Source organism: Archocentrus centrarchus, chromosome 5 (genome assembly GCF_007364275.1).
Source record: "Archocentrus centrarchus isolate MPI-CPG fArcCen1 chromosome 5, fArcCen1, whole genome shotgun sequence".
Lineage (NCBI taxonomy): Eukaryota > Metazoa > Chordata > Actinopteri > Cichliformes > Cichlidae > Archocentrus > Archocentrus centrarchus.
The window spans coordinates 9,686,854-9,700,985 of NC_044350.1; the positions used below are offsets into that span (position 1 = coordinate 9,686,854).

Consider the following 14,132-nt stretch of genomic DNA (forward strand, 5'->3'; position numbering starts at 1 on the left):
AGGTTATTTTGTATGCTTGATTTTCCATTTTATTATTTTTACTCTGTAGAATTTTCACATCAAACCTTATGATTCACCTGAATCACAGGCATTCGTGTGACTATAAAGTATAATGACTCATCCCTGCATGGAAGCAAAACATTTTAAGAATTTTATATGTATGATTAAAAATGGTCCAGTCTTTGGTGCATTAGTTTTTCTTTTTCATTAATTTCTGTTTTAGAAATTAATGAAAGAAAGGATGTGCAAAAAAAAAAAAAAAATACCCTGCTTGTCTAGTGTGTTTACAAAGCACCACAGACTTCAAAATTAGCACTCTTAGATATGTATTCATATATATGGATATGCAGATGTATTTTGTGAATTACCATTGAAGACAAATTCAAATTTTGTTAGAAACTTTAGGTGGTTAGGAAAGAAGACAAAGCAACAATGCCTGCTTTGTATTCTGGGATTAAAATGACATGATTGCTACAACTGCAGACAAAAACAATTTTTGTTCTGAGCGACAGGACAACATCCCAAATGAAAAAAAGTTGAATTATATTAGTTAGGGCCATTGATATTCTGACAGTCCTGTCTGAATATCAATTCCTTTGAGAGAAGAAAAAGTCCCTGGTGAGATGGGGGTGGGGTGGGGGTGGGGGGATGCTTTAAAATGTTCGAGTGAATCATCTTTTAGTCATTCTGCTTGGCTTTCGCTCTCAGTGTGTTTTTTTTTTAGCTTTAAGTTGGGCATGCCACTCTTCGCTGACACATTCAGCAGGATTTGTTGACACACCCAGATATTATGCTAGTGCAGCACTTTTCACTTCATTTGTGCTCTTACTGTGGTTACATTTTTAAAAAAAAAGAAGAAGAAGAAGAAGCCGGCAACCACGGAATATTTTACTGTGTGAAATGTGGATCACTGACTTCCAAAAGCTCTTACCCACAAGCTGGGGGTTAAGAGCAAAAAATATCAAATAAACATGAGGCAAATTCTCTCCCAGTTGACATTAAAGTGGTTCACATTTGCAATTTTTTCTTTCTAAGTTTTTCAAGGGTTTATCATTTCAACTTAGTTATTTGACCATAAAAGGTCTCCGAAAAAGATTTCTTGGTTGTAGCTGTTCATCATCGTCTCCTCCCCTCTGTCATGTCCTCTCTAGCCTGCTGACACTGATGGTTTCTAAGTGAGTATCTCATCCAGCTCTCTCTCTCCTTCTGTCATAATCACTGCTCTTTATGATCGGTTTGCCCTCTCTGCCCTTTCAAGATGCGGCGTGTAATGAGGGCTCTGGAGAACTATGTGAGTGGGCTATTTAGCTATTCAGACAAGATCAGCTCACACATCCCACGCTCTCTCACTCGACTCCCTACCAATACCTTTCAGCTGAGCACGGTGACTGTTTGTCCTGCTCACAAGGTCACACTCTGGATGGAGCCAGAGCAGCTCCCACATCCAACATCCATGACGGGCCTCTTAGTGTCTGTTCACTACATGTAAATTGATTGAATGATTAAAACTGGCAATTTGAATATTCAATCCAACAGTACTATTAAATTATTTTACAGAACTTAATAGGTAACAGAGCTTCAGCATTTGGCAACCTACAACATGGGAAAAGGTTCGTTCACCCGAATTTAAAAAAAAAATGTAAAAAGAAAAAAGTAAGAGATATAGTTTTGCCCGTGGTCAGCATGGTGGTGGGGTGATTAGCGCTGTTGCCTCATAGCAAGAAGGTCCTGGCCATCCGGCCTTTCTGTGTGGAGCTTTTGTGGTTATTCCAGCTTCCTCCCACAGTCCAAAGACATGTGATTAGTGGCGTTAGGTTAAATGGTGATTCTAAATTGCCCATGGGTGTGAAACTGGCGACCTGTCCAGGATGTACCCTGCCTGTCGCCCTATGGCAGCTGGGATAGGCTCCAGCCCCTCCCACGACCCCGAATTTAATAAGCGGAAGAAAATGGATGGATTTCCTCCCACTTACAATTTCCATGGAGATTACTTTCAAATGAATGAAAGAAAGAATGGTTTTATTTTTATTTCTGGCTATTTACCTGATACCTTCCTAATCAAATTAACCAATCACCAAAATCTGTGCACAGTGTGTGAATGCATCTGCTAATATTTTACCTCAGCTACATGTAATTCATTTCTTTGCAATACTGCCAGAACACATTAACCTTGATTTGCAAGTACTGCTTGTACATGCTATTTACAGACACATTAATGAGCTACAAATAATATCAGTTCTATTACGGCCAAAAGAAAATCTTACAGTACGACCCTCTGCACTCACCAGACAAACAAATTAAGTCCACGAGTGCTTCTGTGGACAGGGAACATGAATAAATTCTTCCTGTAATGCATGTTCTCTCTGCTTGTGTGGGTTGTCTCTGGGTGCTCTGGTTTCCTCCCACAGTCCAAAGCCATGCATGTTACGGTAATTGTTGAATTTATCCCCAGTTAAGAAAACGGATGGATGAATTTCCAACAATGAGACTGAAACTAATACATACACACATCCTCACATCCATCCAAACAATCAACCCCCACACAAAAAACAAAGACTATGTGCGGTAGCTTATCTCAGTTAGCATATTATAAGCCCACATTATACATATGCAATTTGGATGTTTTTGTTTTTGAACATTCATGGAAAATTAACTTGTTGTATTATTGCTGGTTAATCACATCTGCGCCTGGTTTTCAGTTGTAATCGTTCATCACGTTTGTAGCTTATCCATTTTAAATCACATTACAAGAAATTACATGCAGATTTTGATTCCACTTAAAAATATTGAGTTCATATTACTTAAAATTGCCTAGAATGTGAACATTACTTGTTAATGCTGAGTGGACTGTACTTTTTGATGGTCTATCTTATTTTATCTTATGTGTTTGAGTTCAAACAACTTAATATCATCAAGTTTTGAAGCTACTAAAAATCTAGTTTATACCAGTTTTAACAGACTGGCTTAATGTGCAGCTGCATGGTGGTGTGATGGTCAGCGCTGCTGCCTCACAGGTCGAACACCTTCTAGAAGGTCTGGGGTCAATTCTGGCTTGGCCCAGGCCTCTCGCTGTTTGGAATAGTAGACATTTGGTGTGCTTGTTTGGTTTTTGTTCACAACGCTCTCTCGTATAGTTTTTTATTGTTCCATGGACAAATGTTATGTGTAAATGTTAATGTACCAGCATTCAGCAGGGATGAGTTTTATCATGTTTATTTACCAAATTTAAACAGACACAGTTCAACACTGTAAAAAATATTTGTGTTACTGGGCAGCATGGTGGTGTGGTGGTTGGCACTGCTGCCTCACAGCTAGAATAGTTATCTGATAGTCTGGGTTCAGTTCCACCTTAGCCTGGGACTCTTGCTGTGTGGACTCACGTATGTTCTCCCTGTGTCTGTGTGGGTTTTCTCCCACAATCTGAAGACATGCAGTTACTGGGGTAAGGTTAATTGGTCTCTCTAAATTGCCCACAGGTGTGAATGGTTGTCTGTGTCAGTCCTGCAACAGGCTGGTAACCTGTATGGGGTGTACCCTGCATCTTACTGCCTTGTCAGCTGGGATAGGCTCCAGCCCCCACCACCCCCACACAACCATGAAAAGGATAGGGGGGAATTGATTGATCAAAACTATAAAAGATAATTTTGGTCAATTAGAACATACAATTTAGTTCAATTGGATATGGAGTAGTGCTTACTTAACAGGCTGAGTTAAATGAACTGTTTCATTACTTAAAAAATTTAAGGCAATGAGTTACCTTGGTTTTTTTTAAGTAGATTCAACTTATCTGGGTTTACAGTGTGGTAGCTGTACAGGACATGATACATACTCTAAAATGTATTACTTTTGTAGCATGTATGTTAAAATTTAAAATTAATGACATTAAATCTTATAGTCTTTGCTTTTATCCCACATTGACTATTGCTCGGTTATTTGGTTTAGTGCTTAAATGTACTGAGCGTCAAGGCCTCAGCAAGGTCAAAACAGAACTGCCCACCTTGCACTCTGCTGTTCGTTGAAGGACAGGGTAGACAGGATGCATGCCAGGCTGTCATGGATGAGGGTGGAAGGCAGGCTGACAGGTAATTTGGTCTTTTATATGAGAAATATATCTTTACCTAAAATCAGACAGTTTTCTCTTCTAGAAGATATAACAAATCTTTTGTAGAAATTTTAAAAGATGTTCAATTCATTGTAATTTTACTTATATAGCTCAAGATCACAACAAACAGTTGCCTTAGGCACTTTATATTGTAAGGTCAAGACCATATAATAATACAGATAAAACTTAACTATCAAAATTATCCCCTATGAGCACTTGGTGATGATGGGAAGGAAAAACTCCCTTTAAACAGGAAGAAACCTCCAGCAAAACCAGGCTCAGGGAGGGGCATGCATCTGTCATCGATTGAGTGTGAGGGGAGGGACACAGGGCAAAAGACACCTTGTGGAAGAGAGCCAGAAATCAATAATAGGTAATGATTAAATGGGGAGTGGTGTATAACATCCCAAAAGAGGTGAGTGAAAAAGAAACACGGTGTATCATGGGAACTCCCCCAACAGCCAAGGGCTATTGTAGCTTCACTACGGGAGAGTTCAGAGTCACCGGATCCAGCTCTAACTATAAGCTTGATCAAAAAAGTAAGATTTAAGCCTAATCTTAAAAATAGAGAGGGTGTCCATCTCCCAAATCCAAACTGGGAGCTGGTTCCACAGAAGAGGGGCCTGAAAGCTGAAGGCTCTGCCTCCCATTCTACTCTTAAGTATCCTAGGAACCACAAGTAAGCCAGTAGTCTGAGAGCGAAGTGCTCTGTTGGGGTCATGCAGTATTATGAGGTCTTTAAGATAAGATGGAGCCTTTTCTGTGAGAAGAAATTTTTTAAATTCAATTCTGAATTTAACAGTGAGCCAGCGAAGAGATATCGGCATGGGATAAATATGCTCTCTCTTTCTAGTTCCTGTTCGTACTCTTATTGTAGCATTTTGGATCAGCTGAAGGCTTTTCAGGGAGCTTTTAGGATAGACTGATAATAATGAATTACAATAGTCCAGCCTAGATGTAATAAATGCATGAACTAGCTTTTCAGCATCACTCTGAGACAGAATTTTTCTACTTTTAGAGATATTGTGCTAATGCAAGAAAGCAGTCCTACATATTTGTCCTACATATTGAAGGACATATCCTTCAATGCATTTATGCTTAAATGAATACAATGCTTTCTAATAATACTTACTAAGGGAAGCATGTATAATGTAAACAGAAGTGGTCCTAGTACAGAACCCTGTGGAACTCCATAATTAACCTTAGTGTGTGAAGAAGACTCGCCATTTACATAAAGAAATTGGTGTCTATTAAATATGATTTGAACCACTGCAGTGCAGTACCTTTAATACTCATGGCATGCTCTAATCTCTGTAATAAAATGTTATGGTCAACAGTATCAGAAGCTGCACTGAGGTCTAACAAGACTAGCATAGAGATGAGTCGACTGTCAGAGGCCATAAGAAGATCACTTGTAACCTTCACTAATGCTGTTTCTGTACTGTGATGAATTCTGAAACCTGACTGAAACTCTCCAAATAAACCGTTCCTCTGCAGATGATCAGTTAGCTGTTTTACAACTACTCTTTCAAGAAATTTTTGAGAGAAAAGGAAGGTTGGAGATTGGCCTATAATTAGCTTGGACAGCGGGGTCAAGTAATGGCTTTTTAAGTAATGGCTTAATTACTGCTGCCTTAAAGGCCTGTGGTATGTAGCCAATTAATATTTAAGATTGAAGCATTAATTAATGGTAGGACTTCTTTGAGCAGTCTTGTAGGAATGGGGTCTAATAGACAAGTTGATGGTTTGGAGGAAGTAACTATTGAGGTTAACTCAGAAAGATCAATCAGAGTGAAAGAGTCTAAATAAATATCAGAAGTTGCTGTAAATAAATATATGTTAATGAGATTGTTAGGAATAATTTTTCTCTAATGGTTAAAATTTTATTGGTGAAGAAATTCATAACGTCATTAGTTAAAATTCAAGGAATACTCAGCTCAACAGAGCTCTGACTTTTTGTCAGCCTGGCTACAGTGCTGAAAAGAAACCTGGGGTTGTTCTTATTTTCTTCAATCAGTGATGAAAAGGAAGATGTCCTAGCTTTACCGAGGGCTTTTTTTTTTTATAGAGCAACAAACTCTTTTTCCAGGCTAAATGAAGATCTTCTAAATGAGACACCATTCCCTCTCCAGCTTACGGGTTATGTGCTTTAAACTGTGTGTTTGTGAGTTATGCCAGGGAGTCAGGCACTTCTCATTTGAGGCTTTCTTGTCACCTCTAGTGTTGGTGTTGGTCCATCCATCCAGCCAGCCATCCATCCATCCATTTTCTTCACCTTATCCAATTCAGGGTCATGGGGGTTGGGCTTTGATTTGCTAAATTTATTATAAATAGACACATATATTTTGGCGTTACAGTTTTATCCTTAACCCTGTCCTGGGTGTTAAGAGTAACACAACTGAATTAAAAAAATTTAAAAAAAAGAGGGGTGTACTGCAATCATCAGGTTGCAGTACAGGCTGGATGCTGAGAATGTTGTAGAAATGTTTCACACTATTAAGTAACTGTTAGATTTTCAGTCTACTCTGCCTCTGTGCTATAGACTGCTGTCGACAGCTCTAAATATGTTCATGCCTGCTAAACGTGCACACCTGACTCTACGGTGTGTATGCTTCTTTTAGAAGCACCGCCCCTTTCTGCCTCCTGACCTATGATCACGCACATGCTTTCAGCGTCATCTCCCTTTGGACTTGCGTGTCAACATGGCGGCTTCCATGGCATCCCAGGCTGCAGCGAAAGGACTGAGGATAGCTACTTCAAAGCACATACTTCTCGACAAAGTGAAGGTACCGTTACAGCTTGTATTGCTGGGTATACGGTCTTCTGCTCAGGCGGGATGGTTGCGTTACTGTACGTCTGCTGTCACCGTCTCAGGGTTAGGGTCAGCGTAGCTAGCAGGTTAGCATGTCTGAGCGGACAGAGGTTTGACAGATCAAAGTTGAATAGTGTGCCAGTCCACAGGTGATGCAACAACGCCGTCTTCAAGTCCTTCAGTAGCTCTAATCATGGGGGTTGTTGAATATACGAGCTCCTCTGGAAATCATAGTTATTGTTGAAGAAAGCTTTCCTAATGCAGTTCTGTCTGTAGACTGTATCTGTCACTTTAACATGCGTCTGTAAGTTTGCGTGTATACGACGTTTTCATTTTTTATTACGTAAAATTGAATTCTAAAGATTTTCTCTTCGCTACGCGATATGTTTCGGGTGAGTACTCCCACTGTGGGCTGTGTGACCTTAAAGGGTAAACCTCAAAGTGAGCAATGTCCCCAGAGGTTCTCGCCCCAAGACCCATTTCAGATAAGACCCGAGTAAAAAGGTTAAGTTTTGCACTTTGAGCTTCCAGTATCTGTTTGTGAGCTGGGAACAACAGCTAACAGAATTGGCCTGATTAGAGTTTTCTAAGTACACAGTGGCAAATGCTTACTGTTGCACAGTTTCTCATTTAGCAAACAAAGCATTTGGTGTAGTAATTGCAAAGAGACTTAAAAATGCTGCCAAAGCCACAAAACAGAATCTGACGTAAATCCCGCTGCACCGTATTGACTAACAAACAAAATCCGGTCTCGCAGAGTTGTGCTTTCATAATAAATTTCAAAGCTCCAGGACAAACAGATGAATAAATTATCATGTTATGCTGTACTCAGTTTCATGCTTTTCTGCTCAGTCAGTATCTGAGATCTGGTTTTTAATTTTGCCGTCCCTGCATAGGTACTTGTAACATTAGTATTAATGCCCATCCTGGGTGGACAAAGCAGGAACTTGTTGATAATGGATTGGCTACAAAGGCCCAGCCAAATAGGACCTTGAACTTCTCATGTTATATTTACTTGTCATATTTACTCCTGGTGTCTTGCCCAGATAGATTTATATTGATGAGGCCTTTTGTCTTTACAAGTAAAACAGATTTTATGTGCATCGTGGCAGAGTATTTTGATGGCTATTGTGCCTGAAGGAAACACAATTTGACTGAAAAGTAATTGTGCTTTATGCTGGGGGAAAAAAAAAAACAAAAAACATCCATTCATCTGTCCATTCATTCGTCCTTCCGTCCGTCCACTCATCCATCCATTCATTTTCTTCTGCATAGCCAATTCAGGATCGCAGGCTGGGCAGGAGCTTATCCTAGCTGCTGCAGGACCCTTATTTATCCAGATTAGTTTGGTAAGTTCCTAGTATTTAGGCCAGTTGCTTGTTTGTCTCTGCAGCCATTAAAAAGTCTAAAGAAATTCCCAACGCTCTTTGTATACACAGGGCAAGTATTAGCCTGCATTTTACTCAGGCTATAAACCTGCATATATCCATGCTTCAATCCTGCTTTCATGCAGTTACTGCACGTAGCTACAGTGATTGTGCATTATGTTCTGAGTGACTGAGTCCTTCCAAAATGTGGGCAACCTACAGCTCGTCTTGTCAGAACACCTTGTGTGCAGACACCAGAGCCATGGATGTTGTGTTTATGCTAATGTGCTGCTCACGCTGTGCCTTCTATTTAGATGTGTGTCTGTGTATTTTTACAAACTGTAAAACTTTGTTTGGTTAATATTGTTAACTACTGTAAATCAATATTTTTGTTTCAATAAAGACATTAAATTAACTGAAACATTTGCATCCAGTGAGCAAAATCTCTAAAGTGACATTTTAAAAAAAAAAATAGAAATTAGACGCGTTCCTTAGAGCAGGTAATGCGACAGTCTCTGTAATTTAATTTTTTTTTTTTTTAATTTCCAGCATCAATTAATTCTTTTTCTTTGCTACAGGATTACCAAATCTGCCTTTTAGCTGCTAAGAGGATGTGAAATATGTTAAAGTATTGTTAAATATTTTCTTCTTTTAGAAGTGGCAGTAAAGAGTCACGATTAAAATGAAAGAGAATTTTAATGGGTTGTATAATTCAGCTACTTTACAGAAATAGCCTGTCAAGTGTTTTCTACACACATTTTACTTGGACAGCTCAAACCCGGTATAGTAACAGACATCATAGCGCATTTCATGATTCATGTTAACATTATTTTATTTTTTATTCTTTTTTTCCATCTGTCTAAGAAAACAAATCTACGAATTTACTATTGTAGATGGACACGTTGTTCTGCGTTGGTGGGTGTAGTTTGCATATGAAAGTGGTCACGTTTGTAGATTTATTTATTTATTTTTTTGTAGCACATGACAATACTGCTGAGTATTTCAAGCCTATTTTTTAGCACCAGAAAACATACATTTCTATATGAAATGACTCAGAAACTGGGGAACTTGCATCAAAAAAAGATGCATATGTGTCAGTAGAGGCCTGAGGCCTGGGGTGAACTGTTCCTTTAAAAAAGTAAACTCTAACAAAAGTTTTTATCTCACCTTTACTGGCTCTTTACCTGCTCATCTTCTGCTTCTTTCATTTCTTTCGCTTCTTTCTCTCTCTCTCGGGCGAGGTGATAAGAGTAATGATCGGGGATTTTCTCCTGGTTTATAGCATAGTATCAGGGCCTGAACAGATTGACAGCCAGGTATCGCTACAATAGAATCAAATCAGCTTTGACAGTATGTCAACTAAGCTGTGGAATTCAATTTGCAATGATTTGTCAACAACAATGCAGAGGACATTGCAATATTCAGATGGTTAGGCTCCAGGATGCTCCTAAAAGGGGGAGTGAGATGTTTTTTTTTATTTTCTCTCTCACACTCTCTCTCATAAATCAAATCTCCTGAATTCTTGTCTGCACACCGAGATAATCCTCAGGCTGTTTTTCACTGTCGCTGCACAGGGATGAATTTGTAAACCTTCGCTTAAGTTTTTATTTTTTTGTAAGGCGTGCATGCTTAGTAATACCCCAACTGTGTTGAAGCCCAGCATGATTTGAAGGGGTACACTGGGAAGAAAGGTGTCTCAATGAGACTCGGTCCTGAATATTTTACAGAACAGGGTGGAGAGCCCTCTGCTTGCAACGACTTCTTTTGCTGGAACTTCAAACGACGGGAGGCTCCCCCATCTGTCTCAGCAAGAACACATTTACATTTCCTCCCCGCAAGGGATACTGGAGGACGAAGTTGGCTCTAACTGGATTTGAATATCGTTCACCAAGGTTAATAGCCATTTCTGTAGCTGGTGAGGTGCTTAGGCTTTTTCAATAATTTAGAACGGCTGCAGTCATTAGGAAATGTTGCCAGCCTCTGCAATGAGTAAATGCGCTCCTATCAGCTTAACTTATGCTGTTGTTCCAGTGCAGATAATGAGGGAGTAGTGGGAGTGATGCTGAAAATTACTTGAGAAAACAATGTCAGTGATGGCTGACAGGCATAATTCATTAAAAGTGCAGTATATTGAAGATTATGTTCAGCCTCTCTATCATCTCTGAAATTAGACCTTCAAAGATTGAGTTTTCTTGGAAGTGCTCTTTGTGAAATTTGTGCAAGTCACAGGGATCTGAGTCATTGACAATTTCGACAGGGTCTGGCTGGCTGACTGGCTGGCTATCTCTCTGTGCCATAAAGGCAGTGATGATTCCACTTTAGAACGGCATGAGTGAAGATATTGTGTTATAGAGCACAATGGCTGCTTCTACTTGTAATAAGAACCCTAGTTCTCTTACACAGATTTGCCTTTATATCACAGCTTGACCATCTAGCCTGCTTAACCTTGCCATGGAAGCATGATAATTTTTAAAGTGGTGAAAGCATATTTATTTGAACTTATTGATGAACAAGGTAATTAAGCCCCATGCTAAAAGAACTGCATCACCATTAAAGCACAAGGGGATGACTTTTAACTATGTTTGCAATTCATGAGTTGTTGCTGAAGGGTTGAGCCTGTGGTAAAGTTCAGATATATGGGACTGAACTTTGCCACAGTTGCGTATCCTTGTTTTAACTTCTTCTTATTTACTGCATTATCTTCCCTTTAGCTCTGACACCTTTGAATTTGACTCCCTCCTCATATTAACTATGCTAATTACTGAAATCCCTATCTGTAGAGACACAACAGTCAGGTTTTCCTTTCTTAAGCCTGTCTGCAGGAGATTAGACCTGCCCTGCCTAAAGACCTGCCAATGATGCAAATCTCACTGATCTAAATCCTGGAGCCACGCTCTACTGCTCCCGCCTCCATCTCTGCTCTACTGTTCTGTCCCCAGCTCTGTAACAGGCAGATGTCATTTCTCTCTTCTTACTGAAATGGTCTGAGCATGGCCTTAGCTTTTTAAGAGGCAAGGCCAAAGAGCTACAAGTGGGTAGTAGCAGTTAATAAGAGCAACTGCACATCTTTTAGGCCATACACAGAGCAGAGCAGAAAATACAGGCTAATCATTTGAAACCTTAGCTTTAACATACCTAACTGTTTAAAGGCAGTTATCTAACCTACAGTGTTTTTTGTGGGGTTTTTTTTTGAGCATTCTTTTGATAAACTAAATGGCCCTTTGCTTTTCATCCAAATCTATAGAGCCACTGCCACAGTTGAGGGGTAGAGAGAGGTACTTCTGCCACAAACACTCAAGTACTATATTAATTAGAGCAGATAAGGCTTTTTGAATTAGTCCACTAAAGCTTCATGAAGCATACTCATGCTGCTTTAAATGGAAATATGGCTGTGATTCACACTGGCATGTTTGTGAACACGACTTCTTTGCATCGTCCATCTCTTTTATTTTATGTCGCCTCTAGCACAGCTTACTATGCAGTGCTTGTCTAATCGCAAGACAGTTTGTATTTATGAGTTGCAACGAAGTAGCCAAGTGCCACCTCATTAACAGAGTAACACTCTGCGATCAGGATAGCAATGACTCTGATAGTCACACAGAGGACTGCTCGATGTGATTCAGCATGGGCTCGTGCAAGTGGACACTATAAATTTCCCCTTTTAATTTTTCCTTGGATGGTTAGCTAAACGGATGGGGAAAAGAGACGAGTTCATAACCTGAATGGGAACAAATCAATTACATAGAATTGATGAACTGGCAATCTGTTAATTTCTTAAACATTTGATAATGCCCCTTAAGGAGCATTCTGGTTAATTAACTCTGCAGTCATTTGTCATAACTAATTAGGCAGTGTCATTTCAAAGGGTTAGGGACTGGCCATGACAAATAATGAGGATTTTATCCTCACCAGACATCTGGGAATACCGCTTAATATGTGTTATTCAGTAGCTTTGATTTGCAGTTTGGAACAAGTGCACAGGTTTGTATAGGTGAGAGTGAGGGCTCCTTTTTGTGCAGGGGGAAAAAAGGGACTTAAGACCCAGCACTAATATCTAAATGCACTGCTAAAATTGCTTTAAAAAAAAAAAAAAAGGCTTAAGAGCAATGGTGTTGTGACGGCTAATGTCTCAGTGTTTATTTGTGTCACAAAACACGCAATGATATATTGAAAAGTAATAGTTTCTGTACATGAATAAAAATGTACTTAACAAAAACTATGCAAATAGGTGTGCATGAGTGGTGAGAGTGGTGTACCGACCAAGCCTTCGTTTAACAATCTGGCCTTGTCAGCTCTTGTTGTAAGAAGTAGGTGCCACTTTTCACTGAGCGTGTCATACAGTAAGCTACCACTACTGTGAAGTGCATGCAGTTGGTGATATTGTCTATAAAGTGTATAGATAATCCCCAAATTAAGTTTAACTGTTATCCAAAGCATATTTGATATTATGACCATGGGTATTTCTTATCTTATGTAAAATAGCATAGAATATATTGAAATTTCAATAGTCCCTCAGGCCTATATGCAAGTTCTGCATTTATTTTACTTTCTACTGTCCTTTTCGGTGTTCCTCCTACAAAAACAAAGTTATCACTCAGAAGCTGTGGCCTAGAATTTGTAAAAAAAAAAAAAAAATTGATCAGTTTCCATTTAGAAGACAAAAGCAGATCCACCAAAAAAAACAGTTGAAAAACCCCAGAAGACCCAAATTGGGGATTGACCCATTTTCAGTGTGGCCACTAACAAGATGTGATATCCAGCTTTCTTACTGTATGATTAATAGGCCCATGTCTTTATATACCACAGAAGCACTGCAGCTAAATGCTAGTCTCCATGCTAACATGCCAACAAAGACTTTTCTAACATACTTTTTGGTTTTGTTGTTAAGTGTGCTGAACAGTGTGCATCTTCTGCGCAGTGTGGTGCAAGATCATTGCCCAGTCCTTGATGAATGTGTGACCAGTCTTTCCTCCAAATAAATATTGCTAAAACCAAAGAAATGTTATTCAATGAAAAAAAAAAAAAAAGGTATTTCATCAGAGACCTCCTTCCTTCTGCACTATTTGTGCTTATGTTTGAACATATGGCAGCAGTTCATTTGTGCACTAGATGAAACTGTGCAGACATGGACAAAATTGTTGGTACCCTTCCATCAAAACAAAATAGCACAACGATCACTGAAATAAAGAAATAATTCACTAAAGATTTAAGAAATTAAAATCAGACATTGTTTTTGATTTGTGGTTCAAAATAATTATTACAAAAAAACAAACTAATGAAAATGGTCTGGACAAAAATGATGGTACCTCTAGAAAAGACTGAAAATAAGCTGACCACAGGGATGTGTTAAACTGAGGTGTTTCCTGTAATTAGCATCACAGGTGTATTATAATCAGTCAGTCTTCCTATTCAAAGGGCTCATAGTAGTCACTGTGCTGTTTGGTATCATGGTGTGCACTACACTGAATATGGACCACAGGAAGCCATGGAGAGAGCTGTCTCAGGAGATGAGAGAGACAATTATTGACAAGTATGTTAAAGGTAAAGGCTTGAAGACAAACTCCAAGCAGTTTGATGTTCCTGTGCCTACAGTTGAACATATTATTCAGAAGTTTAAGGTTCACGGGACTGTAGCCAGCCTCCCTGGATGTGGCTACAAGAGAAACTGAAGAGACCTACGATAATGCGAATGGTAAGAGCCCAAAACAACTTCCAAAGAGATCAAAGGTGAAATGTGCTGCCCGGTGTCAGAAAGCTTTGTTTCAGTCGCAGGTCATGGGTCCTCCAACAGGATAGTGATTCAAAACACAAGAACAAATCACTGGACTGTTCTGAAGGGGCCTTCTGTGAC

General features: G+C 39.3%; 1 protein-coding gene across 1 annotated transcript in view; it reads left to right on the top strand.

The window, feature by feature from the left end:
* Positions 1-6,781: 6,781 nt before the first annotated feature.
* Positions 6,782-14,132, top strand: part of suclg2 (succinate-CoA ligase GDP-forming subunit beta) — a 106,289-nt gene continuing 98,938 nt past the window's right edge. Inside the window, exon 1 of the mRNA XM_030729341.1 lies at positions 6,782-6,888. Coding sequence (XP_030585201.1) covers positions 6,805-6,888 — 84 coding nt within the window. The 5' untranslated portion in view covers positions 6,782-6,804. The remainder of the gene's footprint in view (positions 6,889-14,132) is intronic.